The sequence below is a fragment of the Diadema antillarum genome, unplaced genomic scaffold (assembly GCF_040938485.1).
Source record: "Diadema antillarum isolate AM-2024a unplaced genomic scaffold, OU_Dant_1.0 seq00001612_RagTag, whole genome shotgun sequence".
NCBI classification, from domain to species: domain Eukaryota; kingdom Metazoa; phylum Echinodermata; class Echinoidea; order Diadematoida; family Diadematidae; genus Diadema; species Diadema antillarum.
Genome location: NW_027272325.1, coordinates 952,408 through 971,270, shown reverse-complemented (window position 1 = coordinate 971,270; position 18,863 = coordinate 952,408). Strand labels below are relative to the sequence as shown.

At 39.6% G+C, this 18,863-nt stretch overlaps 1 protein-coding gene across 1 annotated transcript in view; it reads right to left on the bottom strand.

The window, feature by feature from the left end:
• Positions 1–811: 811 nt before the first annotated feature.
• LOC139711124 (uncharacterized) overlaps positions 812–18,863 on the bottom strand; it is a 76,424-nt gene continuing 58,372 nt past the window's right edge. Inside the window, exons 2-3 of the mRNA XM_071623040.1 lie at positions 2,974–3,126; positions 812–1,056 (exon numbers count right to left, since the gene is read on the bottom strand). Coding sequence (XP_071479141.1) covers positions 812–1,056; positions 2,974–3,126 — 398 coding nt within the window. The remainder of the gene's footprint in view (positions 1,057–2,973; positions 3,127–18,863) is intronic.

Genomic DNA, 18,863 nt, shown 5'->3' with positions numbered 1-18,863 from the left:
CAACTTTCCCATGTTCGAAAATCAGTTCAATACCCATCAAAATGCCTGTGCAAATGCTTTTCGGATCACATTTCTCAAGTTGTTGCGATCATCAACTCTGTCGCAAGTTGATTAGGGGGCCTCGTTTGACTGAGGCACATTGCTACAAATTATCTGAATGGGCTTGCTAACTTTTAAAAACAAGGTCATGTTTGGAGAAATAAACTGAATGCTAACTGAAAAAGAGCTTTGCTAGCTAAGCTATGTGCCTGGGCATATCAAGGGTTAACAAAATTAGAAAAATCATAAAATTCAACTTAATGAAAAAAAACCTACTGGATTTGACAGTTTCACCTGTTTCAGAAAGCAGCGATGACATTTAACAAGGTCCCCCTTATGCAAATTAGATGAGGCAACAGTGTTACTGCCTATCTTTTGTTGTTTCAAGACAGAAGGGGTATGGATTAAGTGCAGTCACTATGAAAAATATGAGGCGATAGCGTCATCATCTATAATCTTATTTGAATTGTGGTTGTGAGAAATATCACTGTCGTGAAAACAAATGGAAACAAAAACAAGAGCAGGCATTTAAAATAGTGTAATTTTATAAATGTAACATTTTCATATCATCCCCACTATTTTGCTAATATGATTATGCTCATGGTTACTCACAGATGTCTTAATGTTACATGAGCTGCAACTTGCAAAAGAACCTTTTATACAGAGAACTCACTGTTTTGGAAAATCCATGCATCCATTTGTACCACAAAAAAAAAAATAAAATCTTTGATGAATCTTTCGTTAAAGTCTGTAACAATAGCAACAGTAACATTTAGGATCGAGAAGATGAGCAAAATGGATGAAAACATGTTTGGTCATGTTCCTTTTTCATGTTCATGTTTTCATGTTCGTTTTTGTTTTTGGCTTTGTTGTTCGTTTGATTGTGTCTTTTTCTTTTTTCAAAAGGATATAGGAGTTTGAACTGCTTGGCCAGCTCTTCTGACGTCATGAACCATTTGTGCATGAGAAATAGGACCCTTGGAAAGGCTGAATCCTCGACTAGTTCACCGTGCTCATCTGAGGATGTAAAGAAGAAAAATAAAAACACAAGAAGGAATTAAGCATTTTCGTTTTGTTCTGTTTTTGTTTTGACAGTGTACGTGAAACTGTAGGTCCCTCCTGAAAATGCACGCACAACTTGCCACCGGATATTCAGCATTATTGCCACCTCGCTGGAAGAGCAGAAAGTTTATTTCTCCAGCAAATGTGGGATGCACTCTAGGTCCTTTAAACTGTCGACACTACAACCACTGTTAAAGCCACACTCACCTGTAGAAGTCTTCAGATAAAAATTGGTGACAACAGAATGTGCATCATTCCCGCATTAAAGAGGGCTGATGAGTTCTTCATCCAACAAACCAAAGTTTACAAAAAACATGTTAAAGGACAAGTTCACCTTCATAAACATAAGGATTGAGAGAATGTAGCAATATTAGTAGAACACATCATTGAAAGTTTGAGGAAAATCAGACAATCCGTTCAAAAGTTATGAATTTTTGAAGTTTTTGTGCAGTACCCGCTGGATGAGAAGACTACTGCAGTGTATGAATAACTTAGATGTCACATGCGTACAACAATATAAGGAAAATATAAAGAGAATTTCACAAAAAAAAGTACACATTCCCCTGACTCGTTACCGACAAATGTTATGGGTAATATTATTCCCCCTGCCTTTAGAAAGAGGCAAGTCAAGTGCTCTTTTATTATGCAAAAAAAAGTGAAAATATGTTGAATTTTCTTTTATATTTTCTTTATACTGTTGTATGCATATGACTCACAAGCTGTAGTAGTCTCCTCATCCAGCGGTTCCAACACAAAAATTTTAAAAATTCATAACTTTTGCATCGATTGTCCAATTTTCCTCAAACTTTCACTGATGTGTTCAACTAATATTGTTGCATTTTCTCAATCCTAATGTTTATGAAGGTGAACTTGTCCTTAAAAAAGAGAACTTTGCACAATTGCAGCTCCATGTGCTGATGAAGAATATCAAGGACAATACGTTTTGGCATTGAATATCAGCATCATGTCACTTCAATAACCAGCAGAACTTTACTTGTAGTGTACGTCACTTGGTGTACATCACAATAATCATCCCAACACGACAATACCTTTGCACCAAGTTTATCTGCATTACATGTTAACATGTGTGTTAATGCTCATCAATGCGTGGGACTGTGCCGTATTTTGTGCTGGCATCGCCAGCATCTGCAGTCTAAACATTCCATCCCCACCTTAGTAAGCCCAGTTCTTCCTGGGAAAACAAGCCTGCCACACTGGCGTCACACTCCACGTCATCAAAGGTTTAATCAGCCATCAACTGTTCAGAGAGATTACTGGCAGCGCCCCTCTAAATCACCGACAAAATAGTCATTAACTAACTGCAGGATGAATGAAAAGTATACGGGGAGCAAATCATAAAATGAAGACTTTCCCACTATAAAACACATATCGTGTCTACGTCATAAACATCTGCTCCATACATACCCTTTCACAATACCAGCTCATTATAAGAGATCAATGATAAATTAGTTTGAGTCTTTTTCTTCATGTCCTCTTTAAAGAACAAGTTCACCTTAACCCGTTGAAGACTAGTCCCACTCAGAGTATACTCGGGCAGGTGTCTATGGAGAATGCGTGTTACATCAAAATCAGCTCGTCCTCAACAGGTTAATATATACTTGTATACATGTGGATTGGGTAAACGCAGCAGTATCAGTAGAACACAGTGGAATTGAGTTGGACTGCCCTGCTTCGATCTACATTGAACTACACTAGAATAAAGCTTGCTGCATTGAATGCCACTGAACTGGAATGAACTAAATTCAATTGAAGTGTTATACCAAAGTGAACTTAAATGAACTGCATTGAATAAAAACCGAATCAAAATGGAAATGAGCCAGCATTGAATGAGAAGGAAATGAATGGACCTACCAAAGCAATCCACACACTTCGAGGCCAGTCTGTCCATGGGCACGCTGCGGACGCTCAGGCCCGGAATGGGTGCCTTATCCTCCTCCATGGCCTCAAATGTTGGAGAAAACGGCTTTTTGCGACGGGGGCTGCTTGCTTCCTGCGTCATCATTCCTGCAATGCACAGATAAAAGCGAAAATGCACATGAAAAGAGCACTGATTTTACACATTCACAAAAAGAAACCAAGTGTAAAGAATATTCCAATGAAAAAGGTGGTTGTGGAAACCGGCACGCCAGTCATGAAAACTTAAAGATCAAAATTCATTCAATTCTGTCCAACGATGCAAAGTCTAAACCGCACTTTCTTTCACCAGTCATCATGAAACACATGTATGTGTTTTGCTCAAGATGTTTTTAATGCACAACAAGATTAGACAGGGCACAATATTTTCTTAGGGGGAGAAAATTTAATTGCAATGATATCAACATTTAGTTGTTTTAAAAATTTTTTCAAAAAACAACACTTCACAAATCCCTTCACAGACAAGCGCCTTAAAAGGACAACTCACACATGAATGGCACCTCCAATTATCCCACATTGGTTTGCATCAACACAACTTAAGATGCTATTTTGATAACAGTTTGATAACAGTCCGCAAAACCGCATTAAAAAAATAAGAAAAAAAAGGGGTGTGCATATGTATGAATTTTTGTATGCATGCAACGGTGCAGTCAACCGCCCTCCAGATCGAGCAAGCTGATGTCATTTTGCCTGGGCATGAAGGGATGCGTGATCCCGCCATGGCATTTAGGCGCGAGTGTCCTGAATTCGTGGTGACTCGGCGGCGGGAGGGGTCGAACTCTCACATTCTCATCTCCGATATATATGACGGACATTGCCGCAGAATCCTGCACATCAGCAAGTGTGAGCAGCTTGCAGCAGCTACGGTTACAAATGAGCAGAGGCCTCAACACAGGATCCACTGTAGCATTGATGGGGGACGTTCATTGTAGGTTTAGGTACACACATATCCTTCAAGTTTGTTTTTTCTGTTTGTTTTCCTGGTTTTTGTTTTTTCAAGGGGAATTCTGGACCAGTTAAAAGTTTGTCTCAAAAGGAGAGAGTAAAACTTTACAAGGACAACAGTCAAAATTTTATCAAAATCAGATAGAAATTAGAGAAGTTATGAAATTGTCTTATTGTATAATTGTATTAAGTTATGAAGTTTGCTAATTTTAGCAAAATGGTTCTCAAAAGTTGATTTGAATATGCACATGAGTGAGCTGTCTCAAGTCATCAACTCACATTTCTAATGATCATAGACAAATTAAAACTGACAAAATTCAATTTTTCTGTTGTAAAAGTATAAATCTTGTTTTTCCTGGCTGAATAACCTCAAAATTATGATCAGTCAGATATATATTATGATTTGAGACTTGGGTATTGTTGTGTTTAAACAATAAGAAACTGAAATTTCAAAATTTCGTGCATGAACTCTATGACAAGATGTCGAGCCATGACATCAGCAACTCACTTATTTGCATATCGATATCAATATTGTTCAAGAAATGTATTGTGAAAATCAACAAAACTTTGCAATTCGATACCTTTCCTATTTCTATGATATCTATCCGATTTTGATCACATTTTCACTGATGTATTTATAAAAATTTGCTCCTTCTCATCGGCCTAACTTTAAGCAGGGATGATGCAATGAATGTCATCAGATGGCAAGAATCAATCCGTTTGATATTTCATCAGAATTGTAGCTGGCATGTACAGAGTTGTTTTTTTTTTCAATTTTTTGTCTAGTTTATTTTCTGTAGGTAAATCACACAAGTTACTGCAGACAACTTTGGTGAGTTTGAAAACAGCATTTCTGGAAGGCCAAGCCTTTAGTAATTATTCATTTCTATATACTGTAAAACATGATATATTCGCGGCATGAAATTTTCGCGAATTGGAGCTGACAGCCCTTTTCGTGGCATGAAATTTTCGCGAATTGCCACTGGTGTTCAATGCATGTAGTGAAGACAAAAACTTTCGCGTGCATTTTAATTTTGCGAATTTTGGCGCTCGTGAAATTAAAATGCACGCAAAAATTTCTCGTTTTACGGTAGGTAACAGTTCAGCTTCAATGGAAGATGCAGCCCCAGTGAAGACAGATTCATATTTTTCAGAAGTAGGGACACACATTCAAACAGGGAGAAAGGCTGCATATTGCAGATTGCTGTAGTAGTTATCATGGTGAGATCATGTACGAGCATATCTTATATGCACCAGGGGGGAAATACACTGGATCCCTGCATGAGCTGCTCTTGCATTTGGATTACCACAGAAGATTATGAGATTTAACACCCAAGAGGGGGTTTGAGGCTTGAGTAGAGGCTACTTAGCACGAGAAAATGTACTCTCCGCCTGCGATAAGTCACAAAAAAATTGTCAAGGTCGCTCGCAGGAGAACGTCAATTTCACCTGAATGAGTTCCTCGCCCCGACAGTCACGTCACATCTACGCACAATCCACCACATACACGGTGCACGCGTTACAGTTGGTCAGTCGATATTCAGGCCATTTTTAGAACAAAATTCTGTGGCATTTCAACATCTCCACTGGCGGGTGAAATCTTTGCCTTTCACCACATACTTTGTAGCTTGTGTTCGTTCTGCAAAGGTGATTGTGGCTTTGACAATCAGATGTACATTGCTCTTTTGAAGTTGCACTTGCAATTTGTATTTCAACAAACAATACAATTTCTACTTTGCATTCTTTACAGTGTCTACTTCTAGAAAAGGTACACAAAATTGTCCAGTAGTCCAGATTGATCCCACTTTTTCTTCATCCAGCACTGTAATAGAAAGGGTCAAAGATTTTATTTTTCCTTTCAAAAAAAAAGGGGAAAAAAGCAGGATTAGCACTTACCAATGAAAGGTTCAACTTTTCAACATTACAATTCTTAGTATTTTCCTTGATTACAATTTTGTATTATTTTTGTGTACTATGTGTATTAACTGTTTATTTGTAACTGCATTGGAAATGAAATAAATGAAATGAAATGAAATGAAATAAAAATCTTTTGGTCCCTGTCATAACCATTCATCAAAACTGTCAAAGAAGAAACCTTAACAGTGGACAGTTCAATAAATGTGAAGGAATAACAGTACACAAAGTTTTGTGAAATTGGGACTCACAAGATTTTTAGGGAATTCATGTTCATGTACATTATTTGACAATGGCATAATCAACATAATTCTCCCCATCCTCACCCCCCCCCCCCCTCCCCATATTCAGAAAAAGAATTTAAACACAATCACACCATTTGCAAAACACTATATGCACCAAAAGGTACTACCACAGATATGGGTATATGATAGGGGTTATTACAGGCATAATTTCTTTTTCTTTGTCTGGCAGTCATCTCTCTTATTTGATTGTCAACAGTACAGTATTCTATCAATTTTCATTTCTCTGACCGCATCTCACCTGCAGCCATGTTATTTGATGCCATATTCACGTGATCGAAAAAAAAAATGCGGACTAAGTTCTGCAAGATTCTCTGCGGTGGTCGATTCCACAGCCATATCTCCCATGGGCATTTTTTGAAACACAAGCCTCTGTCTCTCTCTTCACATTTCACACTCCCCCCCCCCCAAAAAAAAAAGAAGAAAAAACAAAACAAAACAAAACTATATATATATATATATACATATATATATATATATATATATATACACATATGACTGGACAATGGTCATTTTCCAGGACACCATAATTGCACTAATGTACCATCTCCGCTGCCTGGATAGCTTTTCGCAGGTGACCCTTGCGAACAGGGTCACTGACATCATTTATGAACGAAAGGCAGCTACCTACGCTGGGAAGAAAAGCCATTATCCACATAAAGTTCCACAGTTTACACGAGAGAGAATGTGGATGTATCCTACACAGGTACAAGAGCGGTGAAGAAATAAAAACAAACAAAGGAAAATATAGCATTACCTTAGACTTCTTCAAAATTTATGTCAAATTGCATATGCCACTTACTGAGTGTAGGGAGACAAGTTCGATATCAAGCGGTAAAGCAATGATATGAAAAACATCTCTGATATTCCAAAGAGGCTTAAATGCTGATAAATATTTATCCCATGACACAATTAAGCACGTAGGAACGGCAATGGGACAGAATTATAAGACACATACACTTTATGTACACATGCGAGTACGTAAAATGCATGTGTTTATACTTGTTTATATTGCATGTGTGTGTGTGTGTGTGTGCGTGTGTGTGCATATTTGGGTGCGTGTGTCTGCACGTGGCTGTGTGTGTGAGCAAACAAGCCAGATAAAGTTCATCTAATATATCACATCAGAGGGAAGCTATTTAGACTCAATACTCGTGAGCTGAATGCCTTACAAACTCCCGCCGAAATCAGACTCACACGGCGCTACCGATCATATTCCTCTCTGGTGGCAATTTAACTCCCATAAACATCGGCCCCGGTCTGAAAATAGGAACCACGGTACAGAAATAACGTGGAGGAGACCCATGACATTACAATGCCGTAATCCGCCGACACTACGAGACAGGCACAGTGCAAAGCATCTCACACAGTTGGTAATTGTCTCCAGACGGCATACAAATGAAGGTTAAGAGAAAGTAGAATACAGTGTCCTCTTCATGATTTCTAATTGCGACTCACATCTCACATACAAACATGCAAGACACATTTCTAAGGCCTTATCTTGACAACTGATGGACATGGCTGACAAATGGAGAAACATGAATAACTTTGCAAAGGAGCCTTACACACATACACACACACATATTGTGTGTATGTACATGTCTATGTGTGTGCATATATATATACTGTATATATGTATATATATATATATATTTATATATTCACCTTTTTGCTTCTTGAAACATACTGATATGGCCTATCAGTATAGAGCTTGCAGATCACAGCATATTATATTGTATCTTCATTTGCATCCTCCATCATATAAACATATCTTTCTCTTACCCTAAATGACTTATTTGTTTTGATCATGTCACATCCCCTTTTCCTCATCTGTATATCTCTTTTCATGCATATACACACATATACACAGGGGTAATATATATATACATATATTTGCATGTGTATGTACTGTGAGTGTATTTATACATGTAGATGAATATATCATATATGCATTTGTGGAGGTGCATATATCTCACTTTTCCCTAAACTTTGTTCAAATTACACAAATACACTAACTTGGAGGTACACCCACATTTTATTTCGTGAACATTATATGCTCTAGGTTTCTCACTCTGCATTCGTTTAGCATTTAAATGAGTTTAATGTACATAAAGTCCCTAAATTCATGTAAAATGGCATGTATGTGTAGAGTGGTTTTATCATCTACTTACTAAACTTTTACTGAATGGCAGACAATACAAAAAATTACAGTACAGGTTTGCATGCCATGAGAATATTTTGAGTGATATGCAGGTAATATTTTGTGTGTCACCAAACTTCCATGTAACAGCTATGACCACCATTGTTCCCTTCATTCTGTGTTCCATCTTGTACAGGACCAATGTTTTTTGCTCAATATCATATCAAAATCTGCTTCAAATTCGACAGGAAATTTTACAAAATGGTCCAATCTTCTGCTGGTTCCTCCACAGACGGTGTAATGAAGTTACCCCCATATACTTGCAAACTGTGAGACATATTTCCACAGTTCGGAGGAAGAACCTGATTGCCAAATTCACCAAAAATCACTGCACTATGAAATTTTCCCACTGATACATCACGTCCTACACGCACGTCACGCCCTCATAAAATTCCTGCCCCCCTTTCATAGTGGCGTGTGATGAACATGCCCTTTAGATGGCAATAACACGGGAAACTAAATCTCAATATCTTTCATCCAATTTTCGCGCTGCCAAGAAAAGAGCGAGGTACTATAGCCATCACCGTATAATAAGCTGCATATCACCCACATTCAGGTACTCTACTATGGCTACACAGCGACTCCTGCACTTTGGGGGTAGAGAAGTAGAAGAGGTGGTGGTGGTAGTGGGGGGGGGGGGGGGGGGGGGCGTTTCAAGGGAGAAAGAACGTGATGCAAGGCAAACTAGCCTCTTCATGGAAAAATGTCCCATTAATCCGATTAATGCTTAAGCCATTTCACCAGTCGTCGCGTAACCAGATACAACCCAATCTAGAATCTACAATTCCAGACCTGCAGACCAGAGGAGCAGTGCGCGTGTGCAAGACATGAAATGATAAAAACAGGTGACTACACAACCCGGCATCAAGAAGCATTATACAGCTTGGCTACAAAGGCACACACATCGGATAAAAAGGATCAGAAAGTATACTAAATGCAATTTGTACAGAATTAGTGAAAGCCTTCGTTATCATGCTACTGACAATGAAGAGAAAACTAAAAAATTCATTTTGCAAACAGCGAGTAGGAAGATTGACAGCTTTAGGACGGCAAATATTGAAGAAATAAAAGGAAGAGTCAACAAGCCGCAGTGGGTGATTATCACAGCCAAATGTTCGCAAGGAGGAACAGCAGATCCTAAAATACTGGTGATGTCAGCTCAGAGTACTGATGAGATTGTGATCATTCACTGAGTCAAACACAAATCCGTCTCCCAAATGTCACATGGTATCTCTATTTTGTCACAGTACACACAACCCTGACCCCCCCCCCCATCACATACTCATACACACACACACACACACACACACACACACACACACACACAAACACACACACATACACACAAACACACACACACACACACACACACACATGAAACTTACGAACATTCATACTATGACTGTCTGAAAACGCTTTTGCAGGGATGCCAACCTTGTAAACAGTATTGCAATATTCTGGTGGCTGAAAAAGCATATTTTTGGTGGAAGAACAGTATTTCTACTTTTCCTTCAATAGACATGCATATTAACAAAATCTGAGGAAAAAAACAGTATTTTCCAAGAAACCTGCAGTATTTGGGGCAAAAACAGAACTTGATACTGCACGCACACACACACACACACACAAAACAAAAAGAGTGGGCATCTTGGCATTTGTTTTGTTTGTTTTGTTTTTGTGATATTTGTTGTACGGAGCAGAGAGCATGACGATTCAAACTTCACTGAGTAATAACAAGCAATCACCGCTGTCACATATCATGACGACCTGACAGCACTGAAGATCCAAACATAATACTCTGAAGCAAGGCGCAGCCAATCAAACCACTTTATAGTGTTCAAAACTACATCGGGAATATCACTCTCCATCACTGAAGATTAGAACCAAGAGGAAAAAAATGGCCTTGAAAATATTTCTGGCACAATTTCTGCAGTCCCACAACCAGAAATTCATCACGTTTTCATTTTAACAAGGTCAAGCCAATATGCATGCAAGTGAATTAGCAAAAAATACTTAGTGCCCTCTCCCCCTCCTCCCCCCCCCCCCCCCCCCCCACCACCACCACCAGAATAGCGCCGGCACTGTATACACAGAAGGATAAGTTGCATGTTTACAAAGTGATATATTGATGTACCATTATGTACACAGAGGGGTCCATTTACGGCAGATGCCATTCACGGCACAAGGGCACCAGAGAGAGGGCTTCGAGTGGATGCTGTTGCCACGGCAGAAAGTGAGTCGGCACGGGAAGAGTGAGAACGAGCGAGAGAGAGAAAAAAAAAAACATTCTAAAGGGTATGGAGGTGACTTGGGATGAAATGGGAGTCAACTCAAGGCAGAGTGAAGTAATGCTGTTTCAGTTTTTAAGTCAGAATATCCTCTCATTTTCTGATTTGATTAGACATTTTTATGTCTCATCAATAGACACGCGCAGACGAAGTTCCATTGTCTCTGAGATTTGCATGCACCATGTCCATGCATACCCCAAACATTTCCAAGAAAACTGAAGGCGTTAAATGTCAAATCTGTGGGCGACTGTCTTTACAGCAATACACCACAAATAGCACTACCTGAACAGTGCTATCGGAGTTAAAATGGAATTCAAATTCCCTTTAATATTTAAAGTCTTAAGTCTCTATGTCCATCAGTGAAATGCTGACAAACTTTTATCTTGACGTGACTGAACAATGGCTTCTTGGAAATTTTTGAATTTTTACATAAATTTCCAAATTGTATCAATATTTGAACAGTGCTAATGAAGCTAAAGGCTCGTTAATATACAATAGCCTTATGATCACACATCTTAGAATTATTTTTAAAAATCAAAATATTTAAAGATATTGGCAACAATCTATCAGATGTAATACAAATATTCCATCTTTTCTACCATGTTGTCACACAATGGTATCATTTGCAATCAAATAACAAACTGATGCAAAATTCTTTCCCATAGTTTGCTGTACACACACACACACACACACACACACACACACAAAAAAAAACTTCCAAAAAACCCTTCAGTCATAAACAGGATGCATTACAGACTCCAATAAGCTTACTATTTCAGTTCATAGCGGTTCACTACAACACGCACACACACACACACACACACACACACACACACACAACAGACAGGAGACATGTGTAATGTTTTCATATCTACTGAAGAATGATGGAAGATGGCAAAAAAAATCTGAGTCAAAATGGTTGCACTAAAACTTTGAACACACACAAAACTAATTCAACTCTCCACTACATATACTTCGAACAAGCTCTGGAAGTTGTAACAGGTAGAAATATCTCATGGGGTGGGGGGGTAAAAATATAAGAGTATCACAGTCTATATGCAGACATGCCATATCATCATCAAGTTATATATTTCGTTATTGCAATCCACACATGAGAATTGTCTCTAAGAGTTTTCCCCCAAAAGATACAAATAAAACCTTTCCTCCTGACAACAGTATAATTAAAAGGCTGTGACCTCCCTTACATCCTCAATTTTTCTTGTTATTAATAGCATCATTAGAGTGAATGAAAAACAAGGTCTCATGCAGCAAACAAGGAAAATCTCTGTGAAGAATTCATATTAATGGCAAATAGAATGTCCACAACCTCAGCACACAATCAATGTAAACAAAACTCAGTCATTGATAAAGTGGGTGGTATGTACACGGATTTTAGTAATGCGCCTTTCCTAGTTAATGTGCATGGGTCCATTTACACTAATTCGCTCATGTGAAAAATTCCCTGGTCTTTCTCTCTCCCCCTCTCTCCCTGTCTTTTTCTCTCTCTCCATCTTTCCTTTCTTCTCTCTCTCCTTTCCTTCTCTCTCTCTTCTCTTTCTCACCCAGGTTTTCAGAGCATTTACGTGCATGTTTCAGTCCAGCTCAGCTGTAAGGAGAAACAATTAGGTAATTATTACATTTCTTGCCCCCCCCCCCCCCACCATCCACCCCACCACCAACACCCGCCATTGAGTAGAAAAGCCGGCCATGCATGAATTGCCCATTTTTCCTGACATCTTGTTTGTGAGGTTACTATACCGCTCCGTCCAGGCAGCCCCGGCTGCAAGCCTGGAAGCAACGTCTCTATGGTAACAATGAATTGCCTGGTCGCGAGCCATAATTCCCTAATGGCGCTAGTATTATAAGGCTCGACTTGTGCAGAAGAAGAGGGGGGGGGGAAGAAACCAGAACAAGGGTGTCGCATTAGGCTGTTGGATTGCTAAGCTGTCTGGCCTATCTCCAATTTCATTTCCATCTTTTTTTTCCTCCCTCGATCATGAGCTTAAAGATATAGTTCGGCTCAACTAGATAGCGTGGATTGTGCTCTTCAACTCTCGAGCAAGAAAACCAATCCCACAAAAAGAAATTCCCAAACATACTTGGGCAATTATGCAGCCGGATATAACATGCACTTAATCATGATATTATCATCCTGCATTAGCAAACCATAGAGCAAAAGGAAGATTTAAAAGAAAAAGCAATGTGGGGAAAAAATCCACTGCTGTGAATGCCAACGGCTTCAGTAATTGAAGCAATCCATCAAACACATTTGAAATAATTGGATAAGGAGGCAATTACACACAGACGTGAAATAACGACACGCCATGAGAGACCTGCAGGCGATGGGAGCCTATTGACTCTAGATACATCTCGTCTCAAACTCCCGGTGAAATAAAAAAAACAAACAGACAGACAAGTTACCGTGTAATCCTGGAAAACATGCATAAAAAATGACTCCATCTCACCATCTAGTTACATCCTCCCCCTCATAAGCTGATAGAGTCTTTTCTTCATCTCTGGAATCCCCCTCCCCCTCCCCCTCCTCCCCCCCCCCCACCCCTATCATGAAGTATCCTAACCTTGAAGGAGGTGATACAAGCTGTGTGAAAGCAAATTTGGTAAAGAGGAAAGGAGGAGGAGGAGGAGGAAGAAGAGGGAGGAAAAAGAACGATTCACTTTTCAAACCAGCATTCTAAGAATTCATATGCTATGGCACCTAATTCCGTGGCTGCTGCTTTGATACAATGTGCAGCTTGCGTGATGGTGTTTCCATTATGAAAACATCAAGGTGTGATATTGATTGATAGTGCATATAATGAGACAACCAAAATGCACGCTTTGACATCACAATGCTCAATGTGGAATCATCAAGCCTTTTTTCCTGCCACAACTCATTATCAATATGTCTCTTCTTTTCCAATCCCCCCCCCCTCCTCCATAATACCTCAAAGACACAAGCAATCATTAGCCGGGCAATTGCGCACCGACTTCAAACATCTTTCTTCTCCGCTCGGGGAGCCAATCTACTCTACATGTCATACACGCGTGACGTTATGGTCAGTCGGTTGCAATAGCAAGATGAATTCGGCCTTATGACAACACAGCATATTTGAAAGCTGTCTGATGAAGAACCTTTATGGAAGAAAAAAAAAACAATGGCAAAAAAAATCCTTTCATATCAAACAAACAAACAAAATTACAAATGGGTCCACTAGTTTCCACGACACCCCTGACCTATAGACTGTTTGATGTTAATTTTACATTGAGTTGAAATGCTTTCAAACTCTGCATTTAATTCTTATGCCACCAACATTGATCACAACTTATTAATCTCCATAGGCATCACGATGACAAATTGGGTCATTCTGTCTGAAAATGATGATGAAATGCACGACGGCTCTCATCAAAGCATCTGATTGATGGACACATTATTGTCAGCTCGTAAAGAAAATGCCACTTTGAGGAAATTTTTTTTTCTCTCCCTCATCGATCATGGCCCGAGACAAGAGGCATGATGGGATATACTGTATATGCTGAATATTTCGGAAGGTTTTTATTTTCACACATTTCGCAAGTCAGGTGCTAGTCGCAAAATTAAAGACATATGCGAAAATAATGACTCTGATCCCAATATGAATGTGACGCATTCATATACATTTTTCCGTTCAGTACAGTACTCCACGATCGCGAATTTAACCACTTGCAAAATTGTCGGGAAGTCCTGATTTGCGAAAATTTAGACTCGCTAAATAAATGGCATATACAGGATGGCACCTCAAACAAGGGTGTGGTATTCATACCTACATACAAGTACAAAATGTCACGAGAAAGAATTAAGTCAAAGTTCTAAACAAGAACTGTGATGAGAGAAAGTATATGCAACAGCCGCTGATACTAACCCACCAAATAGTCAGTATTTAGGCAGCGTAAAGTAATTTATATTCCAGTATAGATAGAGCTCATGGCATTTCTGAAATTAAATCTGCAATACCGGAAGAAAGGCAACCAATCGATTAACATTTTATACGTATCATACTGCTGTCTTCCGCTGAACACACTAGATGTGTCAGCTCGAATTTGTCACGATGCTGTGTTCCAACTTTGGACATCCTTCAGCCGAAAGTGGGAGAGCATACAAAAGAAGTCCTATGGCAGAGTATTAGGATACTGCTCATCCGCGATCTACTGGCATGCGCCATGATACATGTACAGTTCGACCTCGATTATCCCGCCATGTCGGGACCGGCGCTCATCCGGATAAGCGAATTGGCCAGATATGGGAGAAACAATGTTCTTGTATATAGCTGCTGTCCAAGCTGCCATCCCAGTGCACTGGCAGCTAGGTAGGTAGCGTACCCTGCAACGGTGGTGTACATGCTAGCCTGCGCAAAATTGTAGTCCCTTCTTCACAAAAATAAAGTATATCTTTATGTGAAAATCATAGCATTATACATGCTTTAGCTCATTAGATATTGAGAAACCTATCATGCACATCTTATGAAATTAGTGAAATACATCCATGAAAAGATGTTAAAGTCACTGTTTTTTCTCAATTTTTGGATGAAAAAAAGTCCTTCACCGCGTGAACGTGTCCGGATAATAGAGATTTCCGGATAAAAGGAGGCTGGATAATCGAGGTCGAACTGTACATAATAGTACGGTATATTTAGCCATATATTTTGCGAGTCTATATTTTCGTGAATGGGGACTTCCCAACAATTTCGCGAGTGGGTGCATCCACAGTCATGGAGTGTAGTAATATCCAGAGAAATGTATGCATGCACATGGCATTCATGTCGGGACCAGAGTTAATATTTTTGCACGTTGTAAAATTCCCAAATGGCAGTCGACTCACAAAATTCACAACATACATGGCTATACAGTACCTCATTAGGATATTGATACATGCATGTGAACATGCTATATTAAAGTGGATGTCACCTTTGAGATCTTATGATATAAGTATGTATATCAGTGTTATTTCAATGATATTGATACTCTCTGCTGCATCACTTGAATAATGCACAAGCTGAAAGTTTTGCTGTGGTTTTACTTTCATGAATTTCGTGAATCACCTTTGAACTGCACATAATAATAACACGTGGACACAAAAACATGTGAAAAAGTCATCAGAAAGCAAATATTAAGCCATGCAAGCACTGGATCGCACACAATTAGTAAACTACTTGTACGTCTAGCACGCTGCATGGGCCATGATAGCTGGGGTATCACTACATTACATGCTGATATGAAGAGTTTATTCGCAAAAACCGATAAGTCCGTATTTGCCAAGCGGAGATATTTGCGATTAAAGATCGAGAAAAATACAGAGAACAAAAGGAAAATTTGTGCTTCTCTTGACCATAACTTCAAAAATATATCTTTATATGTAGTGACCAATATATCATTTAAAAGGTATTATTTTGTACTTTATGACAGAGACCGTACTTCCAAATCTTCAAAAATGGACTTATCGGTTTTTGCAAACATGTATAGTGCTTTGAATGCAAGCAAACTACAAATTGTATTTATTGACACAGGGGAAATCTCCTAGTAAAATTATTCAGTCCTAGTATTGTTGCTTATTACCCATTCTTATCAATTTCTTGAAAGGTGAAAAACCAATAACCAGAACCTCCAAACCACAAAATTAAGAAGCAAAAATGTCTGACAAGTGAAATTCATGAAAATATCTGTACGCAAAAATTTCAGCTTGCACAGTATCTTTATATACTTTTTATCTGGACACTATGAACAACTATGGAGCCATTGAGATGTGGTGGATGATTGGCTACACAGCCACTGTGTGTGTTTATTTTTTTAATGCGGAAAATTAATGCAATAATGCACAAAATAATCAGAGTAATGTGACAGTCATTACTGAAGGCAAAAGTAACTACTCTACAGATATTCATAACTGATGTAGAACTCTAAGACCCGATCAATGTGTCACATTTTTATGAGTTCTTGCACAAAATTGCTCACTGAATGTAGCACTGGCAGGAATTCGGTGCATTCCTATTCAAACATATACGTGCCAACATGGAATGAAAATCTGACATTGCATGAATGGCTTTGACATAAATCCTGAAGAATACTTACAGCCTTGTTCCACATAAATCCATCCATACACCACGTTTTCTGTGTATTACAGAAACATCATCTTTCTGATTAGCAAGTTTCCTTGATGCACTCTCTGTCATTCAAAACAAAGGAGGAGCACGTGATATCAAATTTTCCAGAAGAAGAAAGGCGTATTAAATCAAGCTGGGCTGTAATTTCCCCCCATAAGCAGTTGAGCTCTCGGCCTGGTAAAAAACAGCTAATGGGTGATTCACAGGAGCGGAGATGGGGTGTGAGAATGAGTCCACACTAAAAACCTGGAGATGTGGGAACACATCACCGTGCGGAGGATCAAAAATTCGAGGAACTCGTGTCTTTGCCCGAATGATGCAGTGGGATTTACTTCTCCTCTCCCTTGGCGATGCAACCGATGATGCATACCTCATACCCTGGAAACTTCCAACACATACATAATTGTTATCTTTTTTTTCTTCTTTGGGGAGCTCCAAGGAGACTCCAAAACACAAAGAGGCAACAAAAAAAAAATGTTCATTACAGTGCAACAAATCAGTAAATGACACAGCGCAGTCAGCACCTCTTAAATCCACGAATGCGATATTCAAAAATGCGGGGGGCCAGAGCTTGTCTGGAGATAGAGCAGGCGGTGACACACTGAGAGAAGACACGGAGGACACACCACCGCGCCAGCGACGGAGGATCTACGCAGGGTACGCGAACGCAAACAAGCGGGAGGCTGTGGTGACGCTGCCCCACTGTCTTGGAGATAGACTCGCTCCGCTCCGCTACTCAATACTATCACTGCTACAACTGACTGACGACAGCGTATTAGTATAACGAGTGCAACCAGAGCTGGCAGGTCATGTCAATCAGCGACGCCAATGGGGCACTGGCCTGGATGGGGGCATTACGGAGAGAGGGAGAAAGAGGTGGTACTGGTAGTGGTGGTGGTGGGGGGGGGGGATTGGTGGGAGGGAAGAAATTGGATCACAGATACACACACACAAGCACACACACACACACACTTTGTACATGCAAATAGAAGGGGAGGGGGAAATGTGTATCATGTATTCATGTGTGAATTCTACATATGCCTCTGCATATGGATGCGTGTATTTATGTGTGCATGTGTGTGTGGGGGGTAGTGTGTGTGTGTGTGTATGTGTGTGTGTGTGTGTGTGTGTGTGTGTGTGTGTGTGTGTGTGTGTGTGTGAGTGTGTGCATATTATTTGCAGGAGGCCACTCAGCCAGAAGATTTGGGAGAGTGTTAAAGGTGTCATGACTGTGCTTAAACAATGAATCAGTGACTTCAATAAATTTGTAAAACATAGGCAAAGGAGCTTGAAACAATAGTCGCACACAATAGATGTACATAGTCGCATGTTGCAAAACGTGTGTGAGTGCAAGATCCTCCACATACATCCGTGAACGTTACTGATATATTTATGATGGTAATGCGATGATGTACACAGTATACGGGGCAGTACCAAAAGAGTGCAAACATATCTCAGGTAAATATATTTTGATGCTACAGAAGTCATCTCAGTGTAGATGATACATTGTATGTATGTTCACATGGAAATACATATAGACAGATAAACCGAAACAGAAATCCCACTACTCACTGTGGAAATGAAGAAAAAAAAAAAAACACTCAGAGTAAACTTGGGGGAAATCACATATATCTCTTGAATATGCAAATTTTGAGAGTGCTGCAAGGCCCACGCAGTCTGTCTACTCCCTGTGATCTTTTTTGCTGGTACATGAATTTGATACAGCCTACCACACTCTCCGGCCTCTTCCAACGAAGCAATAAAAAGGACAAACGAGCGGCCATCGTGATATGGACGTGATTATAGGGTTACCATTTCATGTAGTGGGTTTACATTCAGCAGAGAAACACAACTGGTCCAAGATTCAAGGCAATCAACGGACGTAATCACTATCCCCTCTGAGAGGCTGCCCGGCCCTCTGTGGTAAAGCACCACTAATTGCCTTTGTTCACAGCAAATGATGCATTTGTCACCACTACAGGCTTGCGAGGGTATTGGAAGCAGCCGTATGTGTATGTGTGCTTGTGCATGTTTGTCTGATAGC